This window comes from Primulina huaijiensis, unplaced genomic scaffold (genome assembly GCF_012295235.1).
Source record: "Primulina huaijiensis isolate GDHJ02 unplaced genomic scaffold, ASM1229523v2 scaffold20025, whole genome shotgun sequence".
Taxonomy (NCBI): domain Eukaryota; kingdom Viridiplantae; phylum Streptophyta; class Magnoliopsida; order Lamiales; family Gesneriaceae; genus Primulina; species Primulina huaijiensis.
Window position 1 is genome coordinate 137,491 of NW_027351963.1, and position 26,165 is coordinate 163,655.

The following is a 26,165-nucleotide window of genomic DNA, read 5'->3' on the forward strand; positions in this document are numbered from 1 at the left end:
CGTTGAAAGTACAAGATTATCCGCGGCGTGCCTTCGCACGCTGTTAAGATTACTATCAACGGCGTGCATATTCACGCTGTTAATATAACTATCCGCAGCGTGCAATAATGTGCGCTGTAAATTTAAATGTGTGATTTTTAAATTAGCGACGGATTGTAAACCGTCGCTAATTAACGACGAAATTTAATTTAGCGACGGTTACAAAACCGTCGCTAAATTTTGCGTAAAATAAAAAAAAATTACGCTTTGTAATCTAATAAATTTTAAAAAAAATACAATACAACTATAATAAATTGGACTGATGAACTTAATTAACACTTAAAAAATTAACCTAAAATTGAAAAAAAAAATTTAATCTAAATCGAAATTAGAAACGTATTTGAAATGAAAATTTTAAGTGTTGTGAAGTGAAAAAAGTTGAACGGAAATCGGATATTTATAGACAATTTGCGACTATTCGCGACGGTTATCCACTAGGCTGTCGCCATTAGCGACGGTTTTTATATAACGGTCGCTAATTTACGTCTATTAGCGACGGTTATATAAAACACATCGCTAGCAGCGACGAAATATTCCTTAACCGTCGCCGATACGGTCGTTAAATAAACCGTCGCAAAAGTAAATTAGCGACTGTTTTCTAAAATCCGTCGCTAATTTAAAAATCACACATTTAAATTTACAGCGCACATTATTGCACGCTGCGGATAGTATATAATATTACTTTGCGCAGCGTGCTTTTACTGCACGCCGTTAATGTATATGTTATTAACGGCGCGAATTAAAAGCACGCTGCGGAAAGTATATAGTATTTACAGCACACATAAATGCACGCTGCGGATACTACTTTCCACAGCGTGCCTTTACTGCACGCCGTTAATACTGTCAAGTGCAATATTATTAACAGCGCACGTATGGATGCACGCCGTTGATAATACTATTAACGGCGTGCTTTTAATGTGCACCGTTAATAGTGCGCTGCGAAAAACTATTTTTGTTGTATTGCGTTTTTTGTTTTTCAAGTGAGCATAACAATCCGCCTGAGATCCTTCTGCCTGATTCCCAACACTCTCAGAAAAAAAACATAATTGGACCTGATAAATTGTCCACTCACGTCACCCAAATTAATCGGGCTTCATCTGTATTCTCACGGGGTCCGAAACCAGGACTTTAGATTGCTTTATGCAATCTTTATAAACAAGGCTTTACCCTCAAAACTTTACCTACTCAAGATGTAAAGGTTGAGGAAAAAATAAAAGCTGGTAGCACCAAAAAAGCAGATGCTTTTCTAGCTAGTTTACTTTGCTATTTTCTCTCTTCTCTTTCTCCACAGTTTGATCTTTTTTCTTTTTTGCAAGATAAGAAAGAGATGTTCTTTTCAGTGTCACTTGTGCAAGATATCATTCATGTTTGAAGGCTGGAGGATCTTGCTTGAATGATGTATCATTCATCTCAGGATGTTAATGGGTTTTCGAATGAGAGAAAAAGAAGGCCTGCTGGCACCCCGGGTACTTAATTGGTTAACACTTGTATCTATCTCTATATATACACGCAGTTATGCAAACAGTCACGTTCTATGTTCTTTTTATACTCTTCTCCGACCTTGGAAATTATTACTTCATTGAACTCGAACACATGCAGAGAATAAATTTTATGGAGTAAAGGTACCTGCATTTATTGCATCATGTTTTTCTATGAATCTAGACTCATTAATGTAGGAACAATGAACAGTTTTCTTTTTCCCTTTTGAAAAAGGTGTTCGATCTTGATTTCTTGAAATACTTGATTTTCTCGAACCCAAACCTTAAACGTTAGTTATAATTAACGTGCATTGTGACAGATCCAGACGCAGAAGTTGTTTCCCTTTCATCAAAGACATTACTAGAGTCAGACAGCTACGTGTGCGAGATCTGCAACCAAGGGTTTCAGAGAGACCAGAATCTACAAATGCACATGCGTAGGCACAAGGTGCCATGGAAACTTCTCAAGAGAGACAACCCACAAGCCAAGAATCGTGTCTTCGTGTGCCCCGAGGAGACATGTCTGCACCACGACCCGAAGCATGCGCTGGGTGATCTGGTGGGGATTAAGAAGCATTTCAGGAGGAAACACAGCAACAACAAGCCGTGGGTCTGCGAGAGATGCTCCAAAGGTTATGCGGTTCAATCAGATTTCAAGGCCCATGTCAGGACTTGCGGTACTCGGGGACATTCTTGTGACTGTGGCCGAGTTTTTTCCAGGTTATATATATGCAAAATAATTGGCATGCCTTTTTCTTTGTATTTTCCTGTTTTCATAATTTGGACCATGTGTCACAAATAGGATCCCGAGAGTCACCTCTCTCCTATATACGACATAGCGTGGCCACCGTAAAATTAAAAATATATATGTGAAGTTGTAAAATTAATGAACCCTTCAACGAGTTGAAAATTTAATTTTTGCGCGAGCAAACATTTTGTATTTCTTAATGGCGCTCCTTATGTGTAAATTATATATATCCTTTGACGCTATATGATCAAGAATTTAGGTGCTCCAACTTTGTATTCTCAGAGTGGAGAGTTTCATTGAGCATCAAGACTCCTGCACCATCCGCCACCACAACCTGCCACCGGAGTTAAAACATCCAACGCAACCCGAGGCCAGTTCTTCTCAGACAGCTTCAAGCTCTGCCACTCCATCGATGGAGTATTCCAATTTCAGCGCAGTCTCAGTCCCAAGGATCCACCCGAAAAATCCTGGTGAACGTGACGAAAATCATCAACATAACTTAGAACTTCAGCTTTTGCCATCATCCACCAAATTTACACTTGAGGATGATTATATCTGTAAGCCGGGGATAACAAGTGAGCAGCAGCTGGATTTTCCTATGGCAGAAAATGGTTTAGCGGAAGAGGCTGTAAGACAAGCGCGGCAGCAAATTGAACTGGCTGAATTGGAGTTTGCAAAGGCTGAAAGAATCAGGCAGCAGGCACTTGCAGACCTCGAAAAGGCTCGGGTTTTGAAGGAGCAATTCACCGAGAAAATCAGCAGCACAATCTTGGAAATCACCTGTCATGCCTGCAAGCAGAAGTTTCAGGCGCTAACCGGCACTCTTCCGACCGCAGCGGAGAGTTCTTCGGCTATGAATTACGTGTCTTCAGCTAAACTTAAGTTGAAAAAACTCACTGATTAAGATGTTTATCCAAGAAATTTGTTGATTTATTAAATTTCGCAAAATGGAACTCGATCGTCTAGTTTCTAGCAAATTAAAATCCAAATATTTTGACCAAATCTAAATCAAACACAAGTTGCTATAGTTGCTAATTAATTTATTTATTGGTCTCATTGCCATCATCGATTGTCCAAATCTGATACAGTACTAGAAACTGGACAATATACTTGCTTGGAGCCAAAGCGTAAGATTAGCCTGTAGTGTGGATTGAGTGAATAAATTAAAATCATTAATTTGCGCGGTCCGGTGGCTGAAATTTTAGAGTTGTGGGTTGAGCTAGCTAGCTAGGATTACGTATTGTCTGTACAAATAGAAGCTGGCATCGTTTTCAGAGCCTGAGATTGAATGACTAAACATCAGGGACTCGTCTCTCTCAGCCCAATTAATATGGTACAATTCGTGAAATTTTGATTATCAGAGTCAATAATATTCCGATTCTTGCCAAATATACGGTATACATATGTAACAAGGAACTTGAAAATACCCTTTTGGAAATGGTTGGTAAATTTAATTTTGTGAGGTCAAGTAGGAAAGTAAATGAAAATAAAAATTGAAAGACAAAACTTAGAATTATGAAAATGCATGTGATGTTTATCGTGATTTAGCAGCAACCAATGCTTTCATAAAAATAATATATCATGTAGGGCCTAAGCCGTGTTTGATTTATCAGAGCCTTTTTTTTTCATACTACGGCTACTCGAGCATCCTATCTACCTAACAACCTATACAAATGAAACTCCAACACAAGATCATTGGCTTATTGGACCTCACTTTTACTGCTGGACCATTAGATCATTGGCTTATTGAAAAACTTTTACTGCTGGACCATTAGATCATTGGCTTATTGGAGCTATTTAAAATGCTACGATAAAAATAATATATTTATTTTTGTTCACCTAGATTAATTTAATGTGTACTAGGCTTTGTTGAGATTTACATAGAACAATATGGATGTCAAATTAGCAATATTCAATATGTTTAGTCACTTCGAAACAAAAATATATCAAATAAAAAAATCCAAATTATTGAATAAAAACTAAATTTCGACTGTTTTTTTTTTTGAGTTAATTAATTACTCTATATGAATGATAAAACATGACACCTCGGTGGTATTGCACTAAAATTAATTGTGTGTGTGCACGCGGACACGCACGCACGCTCTAAAATTTAGGTGGTTGGCCAAGAAACACAGCATTACTATAAGCCCTCTTAACAATAAGGTCTCTCAGAAACTGCCGGGATATGATGAATGTAAATCACAGATACTCCCATGATCAGATGCATGGCACTATTAATTAATACACAGAACCCTAAAATTTTTCCCACTTTCCATTTTTTCCTACGGCTCATGCATGGAAAGTGACCCATTTTGATAACCCGATTCTATCGTTATTTGTTTGTATAATTCCTTGCACCATATGTGTGACCAAGCAACAAACATACATATATATATATATATATAAGATGATATGAAGAGTCCTTAAAGCTTTTGTGTTGCACCTTAAATAAAATGTCTCAATTAGACTTAAGTGGATTCAAGAAAAGGAAGAGAGGGGAAAGGATTTTCAAGTTCAAGATGTTCGGTGAAAGAGGGTATCCTGCCGAATTTAATGGTTCGTTCCATGATAATGTGAGAGCCCTTAATTCTTGAATACGGGCAGTTTGAGAGTGGCGTGTGCGGAGGAAGGGCAAGTTGGTCATTTCAACTCGAAGCTCGTCGGCATCCATTATTACATCTGTTTCTGTTTGTTGTTGAGGAGCCTGTTGAGCTATCAATCGAGCTTCATTGCAAGCACTGTCGACTATATAGGTAGAGTAGTATTGTAAACGTTTTATACTGGGACTGGATCCTGAAACAAATTTTGATTGCTTACCTATATATAATAAGTATTCATTCCACGTGGATCCAACCCATCGTAAAGTTTGATTCATTTGTGTATGTTTATGGTGCATGCATGCTTCTATTTTCAGAAATAAATGCCTCGAACATACTTTACAACGCGATTCCTCTTCATAGCTCAATCTTCTAGCTAGGTCGGAATATGTGCAAGATGGACTCAATCAATCAAGTTTAGCATGGATGGCTACAGAGAGAATCTAAACTCACACGGTCTCTTCTTTCTTTTCATATTTTGATTAGAAGTATACTTAAATTTTAGAGGGGAGCTGTGTTAAAAAAATATAGAAGTTTAGCATTTCAGACGTCTTCATTGTTAGGTGTGTTTCTGGTTTAATCTTCAATTTCTTATCATTTATCATCATTCTTATCTTGATTGAAAAAGTGAATAATGATTATTTTTAAAATTAAGATCAGGCTGGGGACATCATATGATTTGCAATAAGAAGTATCATTTTGTGTTGCCATCAAAGGATACAGTGTTGCCGTCAAAGGATATGATACAAATGTGTTTGAATTACAAGGGGAGAGCCATTGCATGCATGGCGTGTTCCATTCCAACGGGTTTGGGCATCTTCTGTGCATTAATGGGTTAGAAACCGGGTCGGATGTACCCGGTCACCAAATCATGGAACTCTGGGATCGTCTGTGCTCTGGTCTCCGTGCAAGGTTCGTAGGATTCCACGAAAATTAACTCACGTTTCACTCTATTGTATGCGAACTCGCATTTTAATTAGTTTAGTTGTTTAAGTTCGATTTTTCCCTCAAATAGAAGTATCATATTGCAATTGTATATTACCAAGATACACTAATCTTGTAAAGTTTTGTTTAATGTTGTAGGAAAGTGAGTTTAAAAGATACGGCGCAAAAGAAAGGAATGGATCTAAGGCTGCTTCACGCGGTGGCCTATAGTAAGCCATGGTTTGGTCATTGGGACTATAAATATGGGCGTGGGACATTTGGAGTTACTCAAGAAATGTATCAAAATGCTCTGAAAGCAATCAAAAGCATTCCCCTCAGCCTACTTACTCAGATCCTCGGTGTCGAATTTTGTAAGACCGAGACGAAAATTATCGTGGCACGATATCAGGTTCTGTCAGGCCATTCCCTCGTCACGCTAGGCGATCTATTCCATTTCATGATCGAGCTGAAATCTAGACTTCGCAAAGAAAGCAGCAAGGATTCTAACTACCCCAGAATAATGTCGGATTCATCGTGTCGATGGTCGCCTAAACGGGTGGAAATGGCCATTCATGTGGTGGTCGAGGCCTTGAAAAGAGCTTAATTCAGGTGGGTTTCTAGGCAACACGTACGAGATGTGGCGCGCGCGTATATTGGTGACACGGGATTGCTGGATTTCGTGCTCAAGTCTTTGGGAAACCACATCGTGGGGAAGTATTTTGTGCGGCGTTGCCTGAATCCGGTTACCAAGGTTCTAGAGTACTGTCTAGAAGATGTCTCCCGCGCATTTCCTAAACAAGATGGTTCCCCGTTCATTGACGCAAAATTGAAGCCTCAGCATAAGATTAGCTGGGCTCAAATCACGAGGGACGTATTCTGCATGTACAAAAACATCCTTAAAGAAGACACGTCAATTACAACCAATGGGGCATTAGCTTCTATTCCATCGGCATCAAGAATTATACTAGACACAAAGTACTGTCTTAAGGACTATCTCGGAGACACGCCATCAGAGGATGAAACCACAAAACAAAATATCTACTGCACGGTGATTTTAGCTTATCACCACATGCACGAATATGAGAGGGTGTATCGGCAGATTTAGCAAAGGCGTCCATAACACCATACGAATGCTTTGAGTTGAAACATGGTGCTACGTTCGACGAGCTCAAGTTTGAAGTTGAGAATACATTCAGAGAAATTTATCTGGGATTGCGAGACTTCGTTGCACTGTCAATGATAAACATCAATCCAAAAGGATCGGATTTAGTGTTCAAGAAAGTTACAGCTGGTGTTAAGATAGCATTCGAGGGCAACCGAGGAGTGACTAATGACGGGATCTACGAAGGATGGATGAAGAGAGACTTAGTTGTGGATTGTCCTTGTGGAACTAAAGATGATGATGGTGAAAGAATGGTATCCTGTTATATATGTCAAGTTTTGCAACACACTCGTTGCGTTCAAATCCCAAACAATCAAGAAATCCCAAACATATTTATATGCAAAATTTGTGAGCAAGATATAATGCATTTCCCATCGTTACCTTAACTATATTTATTTTTTCTTTTGTCAAAGTTATATATATGTTGGTGTAATTTTTAATGTGGATTGAATACTACACGACTTGCATATGCTTTTATATCGGGTCTGAGTATTCCTGAACTTTTGTACTATATAATCACATTAAATGAAAATGGTTTAATCTGCCTAAACTGTGGATACATGAAAGATTATTTAGTTCGAATTAGTCCATAATCAATATATCTTTTTCCCTTCACAAAACCATTGTATAATTAAATAGAAAAATTAAAAGGAGGAACCGGGTTTTGTAACCCCGGCCGATATTATAGAAAAAAAAAACCGAATGGTCTGTCTGTCAGGGTCCTACCCCCTTCTCTCTATCTCACCTCTTCGTCTCTCTCTTTCGAATCTCTCTCCTCTCTCCAAAAAAAATTAAAGTGTTTTTGCCTTAACAAGTGAGTCTCTCTCCCCTCTATCTCTCTCTTTTTATATTGGATCGGATTGGATTGGATGCAAAATATATCACAAGGGCTGTACTCTGTTATCTCCATCTACAAAGCTGAATGTTTTTTTTAATGTGTATTTCTGATTTTTCTGTTTTGTTTCTTTTCGTTTTTATTTCAGATCCCTTTTGTCTGATTTCTTAGAATCGACTCAAGATGCCCAAAGATTGAAGCTTTTTGTTGAGAATCGTTGTTTTCATGAATATTTGTGGATTTTAATTAGATTATTTTTTAGATTTTCGATGTCGAGATTTGTTTGATATTTCGTTGATTTTGGTCTCTCGTTTGGGTTTTGAATGAAAACTTTGCCCATCTATTCGCTGTGGTTTCGAAATTGTCCGGATCTTGGTGGTGTTTTGGATTTCTAAATTGTGGGTTTTTCTGGGTGGGTGGGTAATCATGAATTTCGATCGGTGTTGGATTCACTTGAATTGTGCATGATTTTATTCAACAATTGCTTTTTTGCGTTATAATTGGAATTGTTCGGAGCTTAATTTATGTATTTCACTGATTTTAATGTTAGTTGCTCAACACCAAGCATCTCAATGCATTGTTCCCTTCAGATATAAGTAAGATTTTTTCTAGGAAAATGTAGATTAAAAATCCTGAGTCGTTTCTAAGATAATGACTGGCTAAATGCCTTAGTTCGTTATGTCGTTTGCCAATACATCGTTTGAGCAATTTGCTGTCTTGAACTACTTAAGGACTGATATTGGTTCGTTAGCTGAATGTTTATGTTTCATGGATTTCTGGAGTTTTCTGGTTATCATATCGATGGCATTTTGTGCCGAGAATGCAATGTTGAATGGCTTTTTGTGGGGACTTAATGCATGAGGTGTTATTTGATTTGATTCTGTAGTTGTAATGGATGAAGACAGCTTGAGAAATTGGGGTTATTATGAACCTTCCTTTAAAGGGCATCTTGGTCTCCAGCTCATGTCTTCTATGGTGGATCGGCATGCGAAACCTTTCCTGTCAGGACATGATAACCCTTTAATGGTTTCACCTAATGGCACTTACCATCCCCGGGATCGTGTCCCTGCAGAACTTCCTGCCACGCACATGGACTATGTTCGAGATAGTTGGATAAACCATCGGGAGAAATTTTTGCAAATGTTCCCGACAAACACTTTCAGCCCAGTTCTTGCTGAAACTTCTGGGACTCATCATGCCATGCCAGCACCCCACCAACATGATCCAACAAAAGATACCGAGTCGAACACAGAAGAGCCAAATGTCAAGAAGGGACATGTTCCTGCAAAAAAGAGAGCAGCTCCTGCGGCCCCAAAGACTTTGAAATCAAAGAAGCCAAGAAAAGGTCCTGTGCCGAAGGAAAATGGTAAATCCTCGGTTCATCGTGCAAAAACTTTGAAGAAGAACGTCGATGTTGTGATAAATGGAGTTGATTTCGACATTTCTGGTATACCAATTCCTGTTTGCTCTTGTACGGGTACTCCCCAGCAGTGCTATCGCTGGGGGTTTGGGGGTTGGCAGTCAGCTTGTTGCACGATGACTATATCCATGTATCCGTTGCCTATGAGCACCAAAAGGCGAGGGGCAAGAATTGCTGGGCGAAAGATGAGTCAGGGTGCTTTCAAAAAAGTCCTGGAAAAACTTGCATCCGAAGGCTATGATTTCGCTAACTCAATTGACCTGAGGACTTACTGGGCAAAACACGGTACCAACAAGTTCGTAACAATCAGATAGACTTATTTTCTGTTAGCCTCGACTGGATTGACTCAACATCACTTATGTTTTCACTGTATATATTCAGTGACCTTTGGCAGAGGTTTGCTCCGTTCTTCAAGTTCTTGAATTTTCGAATACATGCTTTGTGTTTAAAACCTAGACATTTGGGCCTCGTAAAGCTGTTAATGAGGTTCTCGTTTACATTTGTTTCATTGGCTAGCAACATTTTCTGGCCACTGAGAGTAGGATTATGAAATCTTTCTTCTATTCTAATTAATGGACAATTTTTGAGAAAACATTTCACTGTCTTTTTCTTGCTGATGTTTCGGGACCGTGTTTATTGCGACTTTGAATACATTCTCTATTTAAAGTTTGAACATGTATATAAAAAATTGTTTTACATTAATCAACTACAGTCAATAATGATGAAGGGAAACTTCCCTCGAAGGATGCTTCCATTACCTTTTTTCTTGCTCGTGCAATGTTGTTATTTCCTCCTGCAACTGCAGAAGAAGTTTCTGCAGCTGAGCGCTTATCTTGTCTATAAAAATGCACGATTGGAAACTTAAAGTTTCTTCCACAATATGTTGATTGTAAGAATGTTCACATCAACTTCTTAAAGGACCAAAATCAAGTAAAGAGGAGTATTTCAGCTTTCTAGATGAACAGAGCATGATATATTTTCCAATATTAAAGGAGAGAACGAGAGATTTGGATTTTCAACTTTTTTCCCACCAGATGTTGTCTAAATATCAATAATATAATACAGATAATATTTATTTTATTTAATTTTCTGATACGTGAGTAACCAAGTTTAAATGACTAATAGTACTTAGCTAAGATAGTGATTGTATTTGTTGGTCTCGGATATTTCAAATAAAATAAGACAAATACATTGGTTTGACAGTGAAATAGATAAAACTATGGGCAAACTAAATGATGATCATGATTTTTTCCTAATCTAAAAAGGGAACAGCCAACGGTAGAAATTTCGTAAAGTCAACTAAAACTATCATACAATGTTGTGGTTTATCATAGCATGCATCATGGTCATCCGCCTACACAATTCTTGCACAGTTTATAATACTTCTGCAAGAAGCTCAACTTTTTATTTTTTTGACAACATAAGTAATCAACTTTGATCAAATGAAAATTTTCCTTTATATTTAAACTGTAAATTTCGTCACCCCAATGCATGTCAAAGGGAAAACCCGTTGATTTTGGCATATTTTAGGATGATCGGCCAGGCCTTTTTTATAGATAGGCTAACGAATTTTTTAAGAATTTCACTCACAAGTTGATCGACCAAATCAAAGACTATGGCTGGAATACTTCTTAGAGCTAAGATTACTAACTAGATCCCCCCTTTTTTTTACAATTCTTTGTAGAAAAAAAGATGGAATGTGGTTAGCAGCTAGCGAAAATGATCCTTATTAGTAAAATCTAGAAAAGCCGCCTCTAGCATTCACCACTCTTCCACGCTTTTCTTGGATGCCATGCCCACCCATCTCTCACTGCAGCTTCTGCAAAAACCAAGAAAGCAAAACGAAAAGTGCGATATTTGTCTCTATTTTCAAACTTAAGCGGTAAAAGTAAAAAAGCTACGCTATTTCAGAAACATGGTCCCATTAATGATTAAAGAATGGAAATATGAACTTTGGTTTCATTTACCAAAGGAAAAGTACTGTTATATGGAGCCAAGTGATGGGAATCTTTCCTCTCTTTTCACTGTTTGGAGAAATCCCATCATGCCAAATCTATCTTTCGTGAGTATATGGAGCAAAGTGGTGGGAATCTTTCCTCTCTTTTCACTGTTTAGAGAAATCCCATCATGCCAAATCTATCTTTCCCACCCACGATATATGCGTCCCCTTCATTTCATTATTTACTCTTAATACGTAGGCCGGGGACAAAAAAAACATGGATGCAATGGTAGAGGATACCGCAGATCCTGGTACAGACGTGGGGATACATAAAGAGAAGAACTACTTCGGGTTATGGCCAATCGAGCATCCGATTGAACCTGATCCGCACCAGGACGGACCAGTGAACTGCCCATTGCCTCACTCTTCTTTCATCAAAGTGAGCATCTCTTTCTTATTTACATGAACTAACTACATAGATCAAGAATTTAGAATCATGCATATGTTTTATCAATGTCCAATAAATATTAGATTGATAGTCTTCGTAGACAAATTTTTCAAGCTAAACAAAGGGATATAAAACAAGAAACTAAAAAAAAATATCATGTTTATATAAGATATATGGATGATATTCATCTTTTGTTGAGTTTTCAAAATTAAACAGAAATAATATACAATAATAATTAATAACTTGAGATAATTAGAAAGACATGTAGAATGAAAATCTAGTCTAATATTATTTAGCTGTTTAAGGAGTTAAATAATTTTAATCAACTTTAATTTGCTAACCGTAATTAATTTCCTCACTTCAAGCAATTAACAAATAAACATACATACAATTTACTGAATTTAATTAATTAATAGATAACCATAAATATATAAGAGCATTAAACATAAATATATATATATACATTTAGCTATATTTAATTATTTAATGTGTGTGTGTGTGTGTGTGTGTGTGTGTGTGTGTGTGTGCATAAATGTGTGAATTAACCGTATGCTAACTTTAATTAATTAATAATTAATAAATAACGTAAATATTTAAGGACGTCAAACACAGATATAAGGGCGTATAGCTAATTTTAATTAATTGATATAAGGACGTATATGTTCTTTCACAAATAGAAGTCATGAATATATAATTAAGGTTATATAGTTATGGGTGTTGAAAAACTGAATCAAACTGTAAAATCAAATTAAATTGCATGATTTGGATTTATTTTCATGCAGTAACATTTTCAATTGGTTTTTAAAATCGATCAAATTATAAAAATTGGTTTGATTCAAGTTTTGGATAAAAATAAACCAAATCAAATTAATTCAAACTAATTACATTAATATAAACTAATAAAATTAATATAAAAATAAGGCAAAATTGTAATTTTTAGTCCTTGACGTAATGTAACTTATCAAAATTTAATTTTCATACAATAATTTGGATTTTTTTGTTTGGGTCTTTTTTTCGAAACTACTAAATCTTTCAAATATGATTTATTTGACATATATTTTATCATATGTGACACATTTAAGGAAAATAAAGATCATATTACTCAAACTAAATTATCTGATAAAAAAATAATAAAGCAATATCCATCAATACTTCAAGATAGGAGGAAAAAAAATTTTTGTTTACATTTATTTTTGTTTTTCTGCATTTTAATTTAATATATGTGATATAAGATTTATTTTTGTTACATGGACCACACAGGAGAATATCAATGTTATGGATTTAGTGGTTTCGGACAAAAAAAAATGACCAAAACCAAAAAACATCTAAATTACTATATGAAAACCAAACTTTGATGATGATGATTATGATAATAGATATGAATAATAATAATAATAATAATATATGAATAATAATAATAATAGATATGAACGCAATTCGCAAAGCATCCTAAAAAAGTTGCAAAAATCTCCAACAGACAATAAAAATCCATATGATATTTTATCACAGCCTTGATAACTCCATATATCCAGCATCCGATTTTTAATCAAGTTGCATCTCTGACGGTAAATTGCAGGAGGAAAGAGTTCGTTTCGGAACGAGGCGCAAGAGGCATCACGGCCTTCGTCATGATCAAGACCATATCAAAACCACTCCTTCATCGAAGGACCCTCTTCCACCACAGTGTAATAAAATATATCAAATGCTTCAGCACCAGCGAGTAAACCAAGTTTGAATCTTGAAAGAGCAATCACCTTGTTGGCACATCAGAAGCTAGGCCTATGGTACCGCAATTTCTTGCTTGTTATCTTCTTAATGTATAAATCTGAAACATTTCTGCACAACGGAATCATAAAAGATTAAGCATGAAAAGGAAAACGCATTGTTAACTTATTGTTCATCAACTTTGGCACTTTTCGTGATACCGAGGGTGCAAACATATTGGCAAGGGATATCTACCAATTTCGTATATTTTTCAATTTGAATTCAAGTTCGAGTTTATATAATAATATGGGTAAAAGTGTACTTGTTAAACAAGCTCATGAGCTGGAGTTTCCAAATTAGTTCTGAATAAAGTTTGAGCTTTTCAACTAGTTTGTGGATTCTCACAATCCAGACATGAGCGTTCTATTATAACAAATTCAACCAGACACAAGAGCTATAAAACTTACATAACAAATCAAGTCAACAAATAGAGTCGTCTTGGTAGAAATATATGAAAAACAAATGTAAACTAGAAAGGAAATAGATTGAGTCAAACGGTAAGAACTTCCAGTTTGAAAACAGTATATGCACTTGTCTATCTCTACCAAGGTGTACAAAACTGTGAGAACCGCTTTTTTTTTCCTACCGTATGATTAAACATTTGTAAGGAAATTAAGAGTATGTGATCTTTTGATGGTTGTAAGATATATTAGAAAATATTTTTATGGAAAATCCTTGAGGTCAAGATATCAATCCATACACTTGTACATGCATATTTTCGAAAGTTTGGGGAAGTGAATTTACAAGATTTGGGATATCATACAAGTAGAGTAATTAAAGTAGATATTGCTATAGATTTTCGAATTTTTCTAGAATATTTGACTAATAATGGTGATGGGAAGATACACAACTAATTGGAAATAATCATCAAACTTGTACACAAAGAAAAATCCTTACCTAGCCACCATATTTTCGAAATTATGAAGGGTAAGGGGATCAAGAAATAAATCTCACAACCTAGGTAACTCAATTTTTGAAAAAGGGCAAGGATATTGGAGTCAAATTTATAGGATTTGGCATGAATTTTGGTATGATTTAAGTACCAAATTTAGCTCCACTCTTCTCCCCTGTAAATACCTCATCACCCTTTTCATTCTCCTACACAAATTTTCGAGAAATCCCTTGCTGAATTTCGAATTCCAGCAGCCTCCCCTTAGCCGAAATATTGCCCAAAAATCGTCCCGAAGTTAGACCAAAAGTCGAAGCCGAGGCGCTGTCCGAGCAAGAGCAAGAAGCGATCCAATTCTCGAAGCCAAACACCTACGTTTCTTTAGCAATCCAAATACAGTAAGTGGGCTGTTTTAAAGGTTTAAAATTTCGAATTTTGTGCATATGTGATTTTCGTTTTTTTTTTTAAAAAAAAAAATAGTCGATACAAATCTTTTCCTACTCCTTTTCTTGTGTCGAATTGTCATACGGTTTTTTTTTCAAAGCACTGTGAGAAGTCGACTGTATATGGGTGGGAATCCCAACCATGACGTACCCTTACGCGGTGGGGGAGATAACCGCTATACGGCCTCGTCCCCTTAGAGGAGTAAAAATTAGAGACTGACGTCAGTAAACCATAGAAAGTAGATGAGTCGCAGTGCTTGGTAAGTGGTTATGCATGTGATACGAAAATATATTATGCAAGTCATGTTCTATTTTCGAAAGTTATGCATGTTGTTTTTATTGTACTCGACATTCCCCCACTTGCTGAGTATTCCCAAATACTCACCCCCTTACAAACCCCTCCCAGATAAGTTTGAAGAAGAAATCGAGGAGGAAGAATCCGAACAGTTCTGGGGATGGTGAATTTCAAGAAATTAGATTAAGTTTAAGTTTATTATTATGTAGTTTTACGTTTCCGCACTAAACTCTGTTATTTTGGATTTCGGTATTGTAAAGACAATGCTTATTTCGTTTGAATTATGAATTATAAACTGGTTTCGGTTTAAACTGTGCTACAAAGGCTTGTTGTTTTCAATTGTGTGATTGTTAAACGACGCCGGTGTCAATCTCGAGTTTCGGGGCGTGACAAAAACACTAGGATGTAGCCTCAATCCATCATTGAGTAGCAGGATGTCTAAATGTCAGTTGCCACTGCCTACTGCTAAAACATGTTTGGAAGAAGCTGGTACAGCATAAATCCAGCTATATTCACAACCTTAAGCTGGTCCTTTCAACATAGCATCCCATATTAATCAGAAGATACGTGTTTCTGTAAAAGTGGGGTGTTAAAAATCTGAAATAAATCAAAAGTGGGATAAAACTATTTATATAAAACAGAGGAAGTTAAGAAAAACAGAGACCCTTGGATCGAATTTGCTGAAACTTCAGAAACCAGAGTATCAGCAGTGTGAGCCAAGTTGAAACAATTCTGTTTTTTCTTGTTAACAAATCCTTGACTGGTTCAAAACAGATTGTTTAGCTTATTTGCAATGATAATGTTCAACAGTAGCTGGATACACAATTCAATCTCTCAAAGCTGCGATCTAAATTCTTATCTTTGAGCAGAAACATCAAAAGTAGTGGAGTCGAGGCAAATAAAGTATAATAAGGAAAAATGTACCGCTTCAAATCTACTTTTAACTCTGGGGGGACTCTGGCTCTGAACCGTAAACAGACGAAAATGACATTGTATCTTCTTTGGGGATCGCCACAAAGTTAAGAGGAGCAGTGGAAAGTCTTCTCATTTCCTTGAAATACCCGTTTTGTCGGCCAAAATAAGAACGTGGAGTTTGGACCTCCGGAGTTGCACAGCCAACAGAGTTCCGACGGGGTGAAGGGGTCACAGATCCATTTCCATGTGCTTGGTACCCATTTGTAGTCCTTAAGCTGTTACTTCTTCTAGGACTTGGCTTAGAACCATACATCGCTTCTTTCTCCGTAAGTAGCATATTTTGTAGTTTTTTATGATCCTGAACAGAAAATTTCATGTCACAGGGGCACAGGATAATCATTGGTTATTTTTATAAATATATGATGCAACGCACTGTCCATACAATTGGTAAATGGTAAGTAATTGTAATATCAGTTGTTATAAAGAACGTCTTAGTAAGGAAACATCTAATCGATGCATAAAATATAAACATCAAGAAACTTTACTCAGATAGTTTGGATTTGTTTACCCTGGAACGCTTTTTCTCCTCTTCCTTCTGTATTCTAGTCAGTTTGTAATCCTCCAGTATTGATACCAGACGAACCTGAAGGCAAATGATACAAAAACAAAAGAGCCAATTACTCAAATCATAGAGAAGAAATAAAAACTTGAAATTGCAAATGAAATTTTTTGGAAAACCAACCCCATCATAGAGAAACTGTTTATGTTTCTCATCCTCCCATGCCAGCGAATGTCTAATCAGGTTTTCAACCATAGCTGAAAATCATAGCACGTTACCTCCAGATACGTAACCAGCTTGATCAAGAAACAAAAAAGTTCTAGTCTCCAATGAAGTACCTGGTATTTTACTTATCATAATTCTTGCTCGCTCTGCGCGTTTTAGATTTATGTGTGCACCTCTCCCAGCACTATACCGATTCTCATCCTGATAAATCAGACCATAATTACAAACAAGCACATAAGATATAGGAGAAACATTTTCTTCATCCTATTCTTATCAGACCACACTTTCTATATCAAAACCATTTTTTTAGCTTACTCGATTATAATCTTCGAGCCAATTTTCTTCATCACAAGCAAAAAGCCATCGGTCAATCTTTTCCATTATTTCTTTGCGAGTTAAAGCTTCATCTTTGGCATTGCATATTTGGGTTTCAATGTCAGTTAATATTTCACTCGGATCCACCAAACCTGCAAAAAATGTGGATTCCAATCAGTACCTAGCAAATAATCACATACACAGAGTTCTTTTCGAGGACGGTGTTATCTACCTGAGTCTATCAAAGTATTAACTTTATCAGCAGCACTACTTGCATCAGGTTGAATATGAACTTTACGGCAAATATCTTCAAGTTCCGACCTCTTCTTCAGGAAAATTTCCTTCAGCCTGCTGGCTTTCAGCTTACTGAGTCTCTCGACCTCTGCCGATGCCTGCCCATGATAACATTACATTTCGCAAACTGTATTCATTTAGAAGGGCAGACTGCAAACCGCAGGGAATGATTTTGTTTAAATACCTGTTCAACTATCTCCATTGTAAGAGCACCTGCTTGCACAATTTCAGATTCTGACAAATTGAGGATCGAAGTAATCTTCAAGAAGTAGACCTTCTCTATATGTTTTGTGTCCATTAATTTCCAGAGTTCGAAGAGAGATCCAGCTACATCTTTCAGCTGCAGCAGAGCATAGGTTTCAATGAAAGGGAACACTGGAGATTTATCAGCTATTTATTAGAGGTAAATGATACCTTCTGATATCGGAACTTTCTCTCTGTTTTCAACCTTAGGACAGCCTGATCAAGACCCTCTAATGTGCTGTCGCTGATATTTGTGGCATGTTCCAGGCTAGATTCACGTAAACTAGGATGAACATCGCTCACTGTTTTACCAAAATCCAAACCTATTACACTGCTCAAAGTATGGACCTCGTTCACATAATCCATGACTTTTTGAAGGCGTTCAGACTGCAAATCATTTTCGAAATGCAAAAAGTGAGTTGTAGAACACTGAACTCTAATACGATATTAGACTGTAAAGTTGCCAAACTATAGCAATTGATACCAAGTATTTTAAAAATCTCTCTCACGGTAGCACAATATTCCATCAGATAAGTCATTCAAACAACTCAGGCTAACAGAACAAAAAAAAAACACATGCCAATCAATCTTATACTTCTACAATCATTTATCGAAGGAAATGCTCAAGTAGGAATTGTCCAGTCCACCGCACAATCCTCGATGCAGGGAGTAAAGGGAGAATTCGCCCATGCCTCCAACAATCAAGAATGTCATGAAAAGCCTTATGAGAGGAAAATGATAACATGAAAGAGGAATCGACTAGTTTGGAGAAACTATAAACTATAAAGGAGAAATTATAAACTATACATTTGAACCTAGACTATATAACCAAAGAATATGTCCACCCCAAGTGCAGATTTGGCATGGTCCACAGACCCCAATATAGCCAAGTTGAATGGTTCTACAGCTATAAGAAATGGGTAGTCATAGTGGATGCAAGACACTGGCATGTGGTAATGCTTAATTTCTCAAGGCAAAGAAGACATCAGTTTGGTGTTCGAATGATGTCCAGTGGCATGTATCTTAGGATTGAGGAACTGATTCTTATTATGCCAGCTCATCCTTTCTCCGAGATTTGTTAAAATTCATATCAATGAATCAAGTATAGAACGGGAATGAAAAGGATGATCATGAGAAATGGACCTAAGCAATTTCTGGATTGGCACTAGTGTCATCAATCAAGATGGCCCATAAGAGATTCACTTAGATTAATGAGGAATTGTAAATACGTACCATTTCGAATTGACTACAAGTTCCTGATCCATACCTTATCCTTCTGTAAAGCATGGAGACGTGATTGGTACTCCGTGAACTTTCTCAGCGACAAATCTTGTTCTTCCAGGTCCAATGAAGTTGCAGCACTGACAAGATTACCATATCCTGAAATCTCATTCGTGATCTTCTCAATTTGTGCCTTAATATCTGCAAATTGTTTCGTTCTTTCTTCTTTCTTAAGCTTCAGGTCCTCTACAATTGGTGTAACAGAAGCCAGTTGTAATGTCAATGATTTTAATTTTTTCTCTGACTGGACCTGTAGCATTCACAATTAATGAGTTAATTAACAATACCCCTAGAGAAAATATCATTGAACTTAACATTCATGATTAATGATGACACCGCATTCTATGCTCTCTGCCGACCTTTCCCAGCATATCTTTTCAGCAAAGAAGTCAGCACAAACAGATGAAAATTAGATACAACCGTACATTACGTTCATCCAAAAGCATATACAAACATTATCCAGCAAATATTTACATGATCTCCCATCAGATATATGAAAAATACAGAAAGATTGATAAACCTCTCCAGACACTAGTTACATGAACAGTAGATGCAGATAAGTATTTTTTTAAGGTTGCCTGTATTTTTTGATTGATGCACAAAAATAAGATGCTACATTTCATAAGTATTCTCTAACCTCGTCCACCAAAATAATCATTGCTATCAAAATGACAAATAACCAGCTACCCATTAATAGTGTGACTCAATAAACACTGATATCCTCTTTGCACATCATTTCGATCGAAAATTTTATACTTTTTTAAGGGATGAATTTTCACAGCTGAAATATTCTAAATTTCCAGAAACTCAATCATGGAACAGCACTAAACTTCCTGTCATTTTGGTTTTGTTATAACTTGTATGTCTCTAGAAGCTTTTCTTTTTGCAGGCGGCAGGCCTCACAACACATTCAAAAGATGTGAGAAACCTTTCTTCAAAATTGCAACAAAAATACTAAGCATACGTCATTGTGAATCACAAACCTGACATATTAGAGAAGCATGAACAAATCATGGAACAATTTATGGCCCAAATGAACATTGGGGTCGTGCAACTGCCACTAAACCAAACTTTTCTCACATAAATTTCTTAATTCTTTACTAACTCGTTCTGATTATGAGTCCTAGGGCTGTAAATAAATGGAGTTGGTTCGCGAACTTTTCGAGAAAGTTCGATAAATATTTAACTAGTATTCGAATTTCAGCCGAACTAGAACATGTTTGACTTTTTTTCGAGCCGAACTCGAGCCAAAATTATTTTGTTCGATTCACGAGCCTTGATATTTTATTAACATGATATAATTATATTATATATTTCGAGTATTTTGGACGTTTCGAGCTTTCGAACCTTCGTTCTCGGAACAATAGTTCAAATAGCTCGCGAATAAATTTGAAGATTTCGAACCGAACTCGAACCAAAATAATTAAATTTTCCGAGCTTCGAATCAAGCTCGAACTCGAATATAAATAATTCAAGCCATATTTGAGCCTTAAATTTTTACTAATATTGAGCTCGATTCTGTTTGTTTATACCCCTAATTATGACAACATAGAAGCTGAGGAAAAAACATAAAGTTAAAGATCTAATTCATTATGAAAAAATATACAATTGGAGAAGGAAAAGGAGGATTGTTCTAATTCTAATGACACTTCATTACCGGCGAGTTCATATAAATTTCTCCAAGGGCAGCCATTAGCATTGCAACCTCCGCTTCTCTGGCAGCGATAAATTGATGAAGGCGAGCCTTTTCATTTGCAGCCTCGTCAACCTTTCTTCGGTAGATTTCTAAGCATTCCCGCTCAAGCTCCAATAACATGCGAGCTTTATCAGCTTCAGTTTCACCAATTTCAGACCATATTTGCTGCTCATTGATTGAGTAATCTCAGACAATACCACTTAACATAAGCCCAAAATGCTAAAGCGGTACAATTTAACATATACTGGCTGACGCCCATTTTCTTAAAGAATCATACATTGTATAAGTAATTAGAACAAATATAATAAATAAACAGAATTTATTTTTCATTTTTTGCAAGAATCTCACTTGAACTTCAACCACTACAGGGTTAAAGGCAGCATTAGATACACGTAACAGAAGGTCAAAGAAAATTCGAAGGTTCATTTTCAATTAGGCTCCGTTGAAGTTGAGTTTAAATAGAAACTTAAAAAACACACATACACACACTTGCCAAACAGAAAATTCTTAAAATCACGATAAACGAATTTGTTTACAAAAATCCGAGCCTTATCCAACCAATTTTTTTTAAAAAAAAAGTACAATCAAAAAGTCACTTTTACTCCCATTTTCCGCAAGAACCCGCTACAATTGGAAAGCCGAAGTACCCAAGCTCCTACATTCCATAAGAAACTGACACAAATACCCTAAAGAATGCTCGAGAAAAATGAAGCGCACGAATGTTCCAAATTTTGAAAAGAAGGAACGAAATCATTACGTCGAAGATACAGACTATATAAAGAAAAGAAAAGAGACCTGAAGTTCTTTGACTAAAGCATTGCAATTGTTGCTGGTACGGACACAGCTGCAAGTACTCCCAAGCGCTAGCATTATTTCCACTCAATTAATTGACCCTTTTACTCTGTCCGTTTCTATTTTTATTTCCCTTCCAACTCACTGCAGATCAAAAGAGAGGCGAATCCAGTAAAAATTCAAGGCTTTTAAGCATTACACTTCTCAAGAAAACAACCCAAAACCTCCACAATTCACAGCCAAAAAAACCAAGAAAATGAGACTCTTTTTTCTTCCTAATTTCTCCACTTGGGTTGTCAAAAAAAACTCAGCAGCAGCTGCTCTCTTTCCTCCACGCAAAAACAATTTTCTCCAACGCAGATAGATAGACAACCACCAACCCTTAATTGACAACAGCTTGATTTTAAATTTTCTGGGAATCCTTTTTACGTTCTTTTTTAAAGAAACAAATGGGCCAAGAAAAATTAGGTGTAGTAGAGAGAAGAGAGCCAAAAATTCTATACGTATAATACAAGAAAAGAGAGGGGCACCGCACCAACCCAGTTATGCAGCCAACAGCTACCGACTGTTCAGTGGTAAATTTGCCTCTCCCACCAACAGGTTAAAATGGATTAGAGAAAAGGGAACCAAAAGGTTTAAGCCAAATCCCATTGAGGGTTGTCTTTCTCGAGGTGGGACTAAAATAAACCCATGCAGGTGCATCTACGCAGATTCAGCATACTTGTCCAATTCTTTTTTACTCTCCATCGAAGAAAAGTAATGGGTTCCGTGACTCCCTGTATTTATTGTATAATAATATTTTTATTACTTTCCTTTAAAAATATGAGTTACACTAATTGAATAATTGTTGAAATTCAAATTTCATACTTTATTCTACATATATTTTGTAATTTATTATTCTAAGTACTAGTATTCTGGTGCACAAGTTGTGCGTCTGTACAGTTCATTTTTCTAGTGAAATCAAATAAAGAAAAAAAAATTAAAATATATAGTGTTTTAATTAACAAATAGTCACCAAAACGCATAGATAGAATATGTGATGAAATTTTCTTAAATGAAAAAGCATAATGTGACATAAAGTAAGTGTCAGTTTGGTAAATAGAAAAATATCTAATGGCTAAAAAAGATGATGTCGTATTAAATGACTAATTTGTCTTTTAATTTTGGTTTTGTTGCGAAATGGTAATTTCATCTCAAATTTCACCAATTAATTGAAAGTTGATTAATTAAAAGGTCTCTGCTTTAATAATGTAGATATCATATGTAAAAAAAAAAAAAAAAAAAAAAAAAAATGGGGGGTTTGGAATTAAAAAAAAAAAAAAATATTAAAATAAAAAAAAAAAAAAAAAAAAAAAAAAAAAAAAACATAAATTGGTGGGTTTGAATTCAAGAATCACTAAAATCTTGAGTCTGAGATAGAGGTGTACACGAACTGAGTATATTTACGAGTTTATTGAGATGGTTCAAAAAATATTTGTTTTGTATTCGAGCATATTGAATTCGAATTAAACTCGACCATGTTTGAGATTTTTTTAACCGAAATTGAGCCCAAATTATTTTATTCGATGGTTCGTGAGTTGCTCGCGATCTTTAACATTTTATTAATATAATATCAGTATATATTAAATAAATAAAGTTTGAGCATTTCTAGTACTTATTTTCAAGTAATATTGCAAATAATTCGCGAACATTTTGAATCTTTTTATCCGAACTCGAGCATTAATTTGAACCAAGTTTGAGTCAAAATTTTAAAATTTTCGAACTTCGAATCGAATTCGAATTCGAATATAACTAAAAAAAGCTTTCATTTTCATCATACACAGCTAGATTCGGTTCCTTAATACCGCTGGTTTGGAATGAAGTTTCAAATCTAATACCTAGTTATAATTAGGGTTGTAAAATAATTGAGCCGGTTCGAGTTGGTTCGATAAATATTTTATTCGTATTTGAACTTATCGAACTTGAGCATATTTGAGTTCTTTTCAAACAAAATCGAATCAAAATTATTTTGTTCGATAGTTTGAAAGTCTCTCATGAGTCTTATTATTTTATTATATAATATAATTATATATTAACTATATGTGTATTTCAAGTCTTTCGGAATTTTCGAGCTTCGAATATTCATTATCGAACTTTAATATAAGATCAATAGTTCAAATAACTCGCAAATATGTTCTAACATTTCGTATCGAACTCGAACTCAAAATTCAGTTCGAGTCGAACTCGAGTCAAAAAATTCAAAATTTTCGAGCTCCGAATCGATCTCAAACTATAATATGCTTAGTTCGATCCTTAAAATTTTTACTGATATTCGATTTCATTCGATTCTTTTACACTTGTGATTATATCAAACTCTTTCATTCAACTAAAAAAAAAAGAGAGAACATATCTATTTATCTATCATATCCAAAAACATTTATAAAGAAAAGAAAATTATGAATGTAAAGCTGGAAATTGTGAAAAGTTAGAGAGGTCATAGTTATGAATCCCTACTCATTTAATAACGATGATGTCATGTCAAATGAGAGTTATGCCTCAACCCCAATATCAACGAAATTCCAACTTACGTAATTGACACGCCACAAATTTTTAGACTATTCGATTATTTTCAACTCTTTTATTATTCGAAATAAATGCACAAAACTTCCATTTTAATTCGACATTTTAACCAAAAAAAAAAAAAAAGACATATGATCGAAGCTTAATAAATTCTTATTATATTAGTTGAGATTTTTATTCCCTCGTACAATTCACTATAAAGGTAAAATTAATTTTAATATAAATATTTCTTTCGTTTTTAAAAAAATTAAATAAAAACATGGTTATCTGGAAGTTAAAAGAAATGAACAGAAAAAAGCATCGATTTGAGATACTGAACCTATATTTAGATCAACTTGGAAGCAACTTTAATTTTTCATTTTTTACTTGATAAATACAATATTCTCAATAAATAAAAATGATTAAAACGAACAAAAAATGAAAAATACCGAAGTGAGACTGAATTTGAAAACACCGATGACAAAACTTATAACAAATCAAACATACAAGACAAGAAATGTAGTTTCCTTGATTTTTATATGTGTTGTTTAAGAAAAATCAACTTAATAAATGAATGCTTTTTTTCCTTTCAAAAGTTTGGAAGTTAGACATAGTTTTCGTCATAAATGGGAACAAATCAAATCATATTTTATGGTAAAAATGGCTAAAATATAATCGAGAAAGTAACATTAAAAATTTTAGATTATTTTGAATTGTTGATCATATATGTTGGCGTTTCGGTGGTGGTGGTCCACGCATAGTAGAATTTCGGTTTTAGTATGTTATTTTTTAAAAAATATTTTAATTTTTTTTCAATGTGACATTTATGATGTGCTAACGTGCGTAGTGTCATATCAATATTTTCGATAAAAAATGATTAAAATTACAAAAAAAAAATATCAGATTGAGACTGAATTTGATAACATTGAAGACAAAATTTAAAACAAATCAAACATACAAGACCAAAAATACATTTCCCCATATTTTTATATGTGTTTTCTAAAAAAATCAGATAAACACAATCAAAATGTGTTGTATAAAAAATTAGATAAATACAATCTATAATGCATTTAAATATCAAAATTAGTAATACATTTTCAATCAAAAGTTAAATAAATACAATGCTCCAGAATATTACTTATTCGTACAAAATTATAATATATTACAATTTGATATTTAAAATACTTAATATTTTATAGATTGCAAAGCATAGCCGCCGTTCATCACCACTAGATACCAGTGTATAGAAATAATTATTATTATTATTTTTTTTATTTTTTATTTTTAGAAAGCGTGCAAGGTATTCAACGTACATCAAATTAATTTTTTTTCCTCTAATTAAATAAATTATTGCCCAATCCATTAGAATTATCTGTTTCTTAGTACATGAATCCTTTGTTTGGTTATGAAATTGTAGTCTAATATAGTGTCTTGCTCTCATTTTGAGATGCATTGGTGTACTACGTTTGGTGAAAGCTAAAATTATTTTATTCGACATAATTGCGAGTTTTAATATATTTATCGAGATCCAAAAATTAAAGTTAGGATGCTTATTCGTAATACGACCAAAGAAATTACATGGCGTCAACATAATTGCGAGTTTTAATATTGTTCAATGAAATTGTGCCTACTAAACTATTATAATTAGTAAAAAAATTAAATCAATAAAATGAATTGTGTGTACTTGTATTAGAGATCTCGGTTGAAAATTTTCAGAGCTAGAAACAACTTGTATAAGCAAAATTTGTATAGTACTGTTTATTATTTTAAGTCCAGCAAAGCTGAGAGGTGGGTCGGGCTTTAGTGAGAAAAGTTAGATATCGGACGTCATGTCTAAAAATGACATTGGAAAATTAATTATATATTAGTCTTCACGACACCGTTACGTCTAAATATGACCACAAATCAATTAAAAAAAATCAAAATTACATGATTAAAGCACAATTTTGATAAGTTAGATGAACAAAATAGAACATGACAATTTATAAGAGTAAATCGGCTATTTTCTCCTCGAGAAAACTTTATAAATGTAGATTTTTTTCATAGAAAATAAAATCATTTTAGACATGGACGTTTCACCAGCTCCAACTCTTATCTCGAAATATATTTATAATTACAGGTGATATAATAAAAATAATTTGTAATTGGAGGATTAGGTTGCCAATAGTAATAATTGGCCAAAGGGGATAATACTTATTAATTTATGCATGATTTAAATTTTCTTTTCTTTTTCATAGTGCGTATTATCTGGTGTCAGCCATGCAAGAAAATGACAACGTACAACTGGAAGCGAACAATAATCACTTGGACCGACATGGTAATATAT

At 34.9% G+C, this 26,165-nt stretch overlaps 3 protein-coding genes, 1 long non-coding RNA gene and 1 pseudogene across 6 annotated transcripts; 4 read left to right on the forward strand and 1 right to left on the reverse strand.

Moving 5' to 3' along the window:
• The first annotated feature begins 1,196 nt into the window (after positions 1-1,196).
• On the forward strand, positions 1,197-3,277 carry LOC140966045 (zinc finger protein SHOOT GRAVITROPISM 5-like). Of its 2 annotated transcripts, none has more exons than XM_073426333.1 (3): positions 1,197-1,505; positions 1,838-2,237; positions 2,548-3,276. In XM_073426333.1, exons 1-3 carry the CDS (start codon positions 1,433-1,435, stop codon positions 3,167-3,169), a joined length of 1,095 nt encoding a protein of 364 aa, XP_073282434.1. In that variant the 5' UTR covers positions 1,197-1,432; the 3' UTR covers positions 3,170-3,276. The 2 variants fall into 2 exon arrangements, with proteins under 2 accessions (XP_073282434.1, XP_073282435.1); XM_073426334.1 differs by lacking the exon at positions 1,197-1,505 and adding an exon at positions 1,512-1,661 and having other exon boundaries at positions 2,548-3,277.
• A 2,304-nt stretch (positions 3,278-5,581) lies between these two features.
• LOC140966161 (PHD finger protein MALE STERILITY 1-like) lies at positions 5,582-7,355 on the forward strand (annotated as a pseudogene).
• A 317-nt stretch (positions 7,356-7,672) lies between these two features.
• Positions 7,673-9,813, forward strand: LOC140966094 (protein BASIC PENTACYSTEINE2-like). The gene is made up of 2 exons (XM_073426426.1): positions 7,673-7,762; positions 8,670-9,813. The coding sequence occupies exon 2, from the start codon at positions 8,675-8,677 to the stop codon at positions 9,515-9,517; it is 843 nt and encodes a 280-aa protein (XP_073282527.1). The 5' UTR covers positions 7,673-7,762; positions 8,670-8,674; the 3' UTR covers positions 9,518-9,813.
• A 1,563-nt stretch (positions 9,814-11,376) lies between these two features.
• LOC140966086 (uncharacterized) lies at positions 11,377-15,399 on the forward strand. The gene is made up of 3 exons (XR_012173240.1): positions 11,377-11,581; positions 13,167-13,903; positions 15,384-15,399. It is a non-coding gene; the product is annotated as an uncharacterized lncRNA (long non-coding RNA).
• LOC140966085 (65-kDa microtubule-associated protein 6-like) lies at positions 15,374-22,048 on the reverse strand. Of its 2 annotated transcripts, none has more exons than XM_073426410.1 (13): positions 21,841-22,048; positions 21,305-21,445; positions 20,471-20,674; positions 18,800-19,063; positions 17,704-17,919; positions 17,474-17,629; positions 17,228-17,387; positions 16,996-17,147; positions 16,794-16,881; positions 16,639-16,712; positions 16,465-16,539; positions 15,906-16,254; positions 15,374-15,554 (listed from the first exon to the last, which is right to left on the reverse strand). In XM_073426410.1, the coding sequence occupies exons 2-12, from the start codon at positions 21,377-21,379 to the stop codon at positions 15,922-15,924; spliced, it is 1,797 nt and encodes a 598-aa protein (XP_073282511.1). In that variant the 5' UTR covers positions 21,380-21,445; positions 21,841-22,048; the 3' UTR covers positions 15,374-15,554; positions 15,906-15,921. The 2 variants fall into 2 exon arrangements, with proteins under 2 accessions (XP_073282511.1, XP_073282513.1); XM_073426412.1 differs by lacking the exon at positions 21,841-22,048 and adding an exon at positions 21,526-21,789.
• Positions 22,049-26,165: the final 4,117 nt, after the last annotated feature.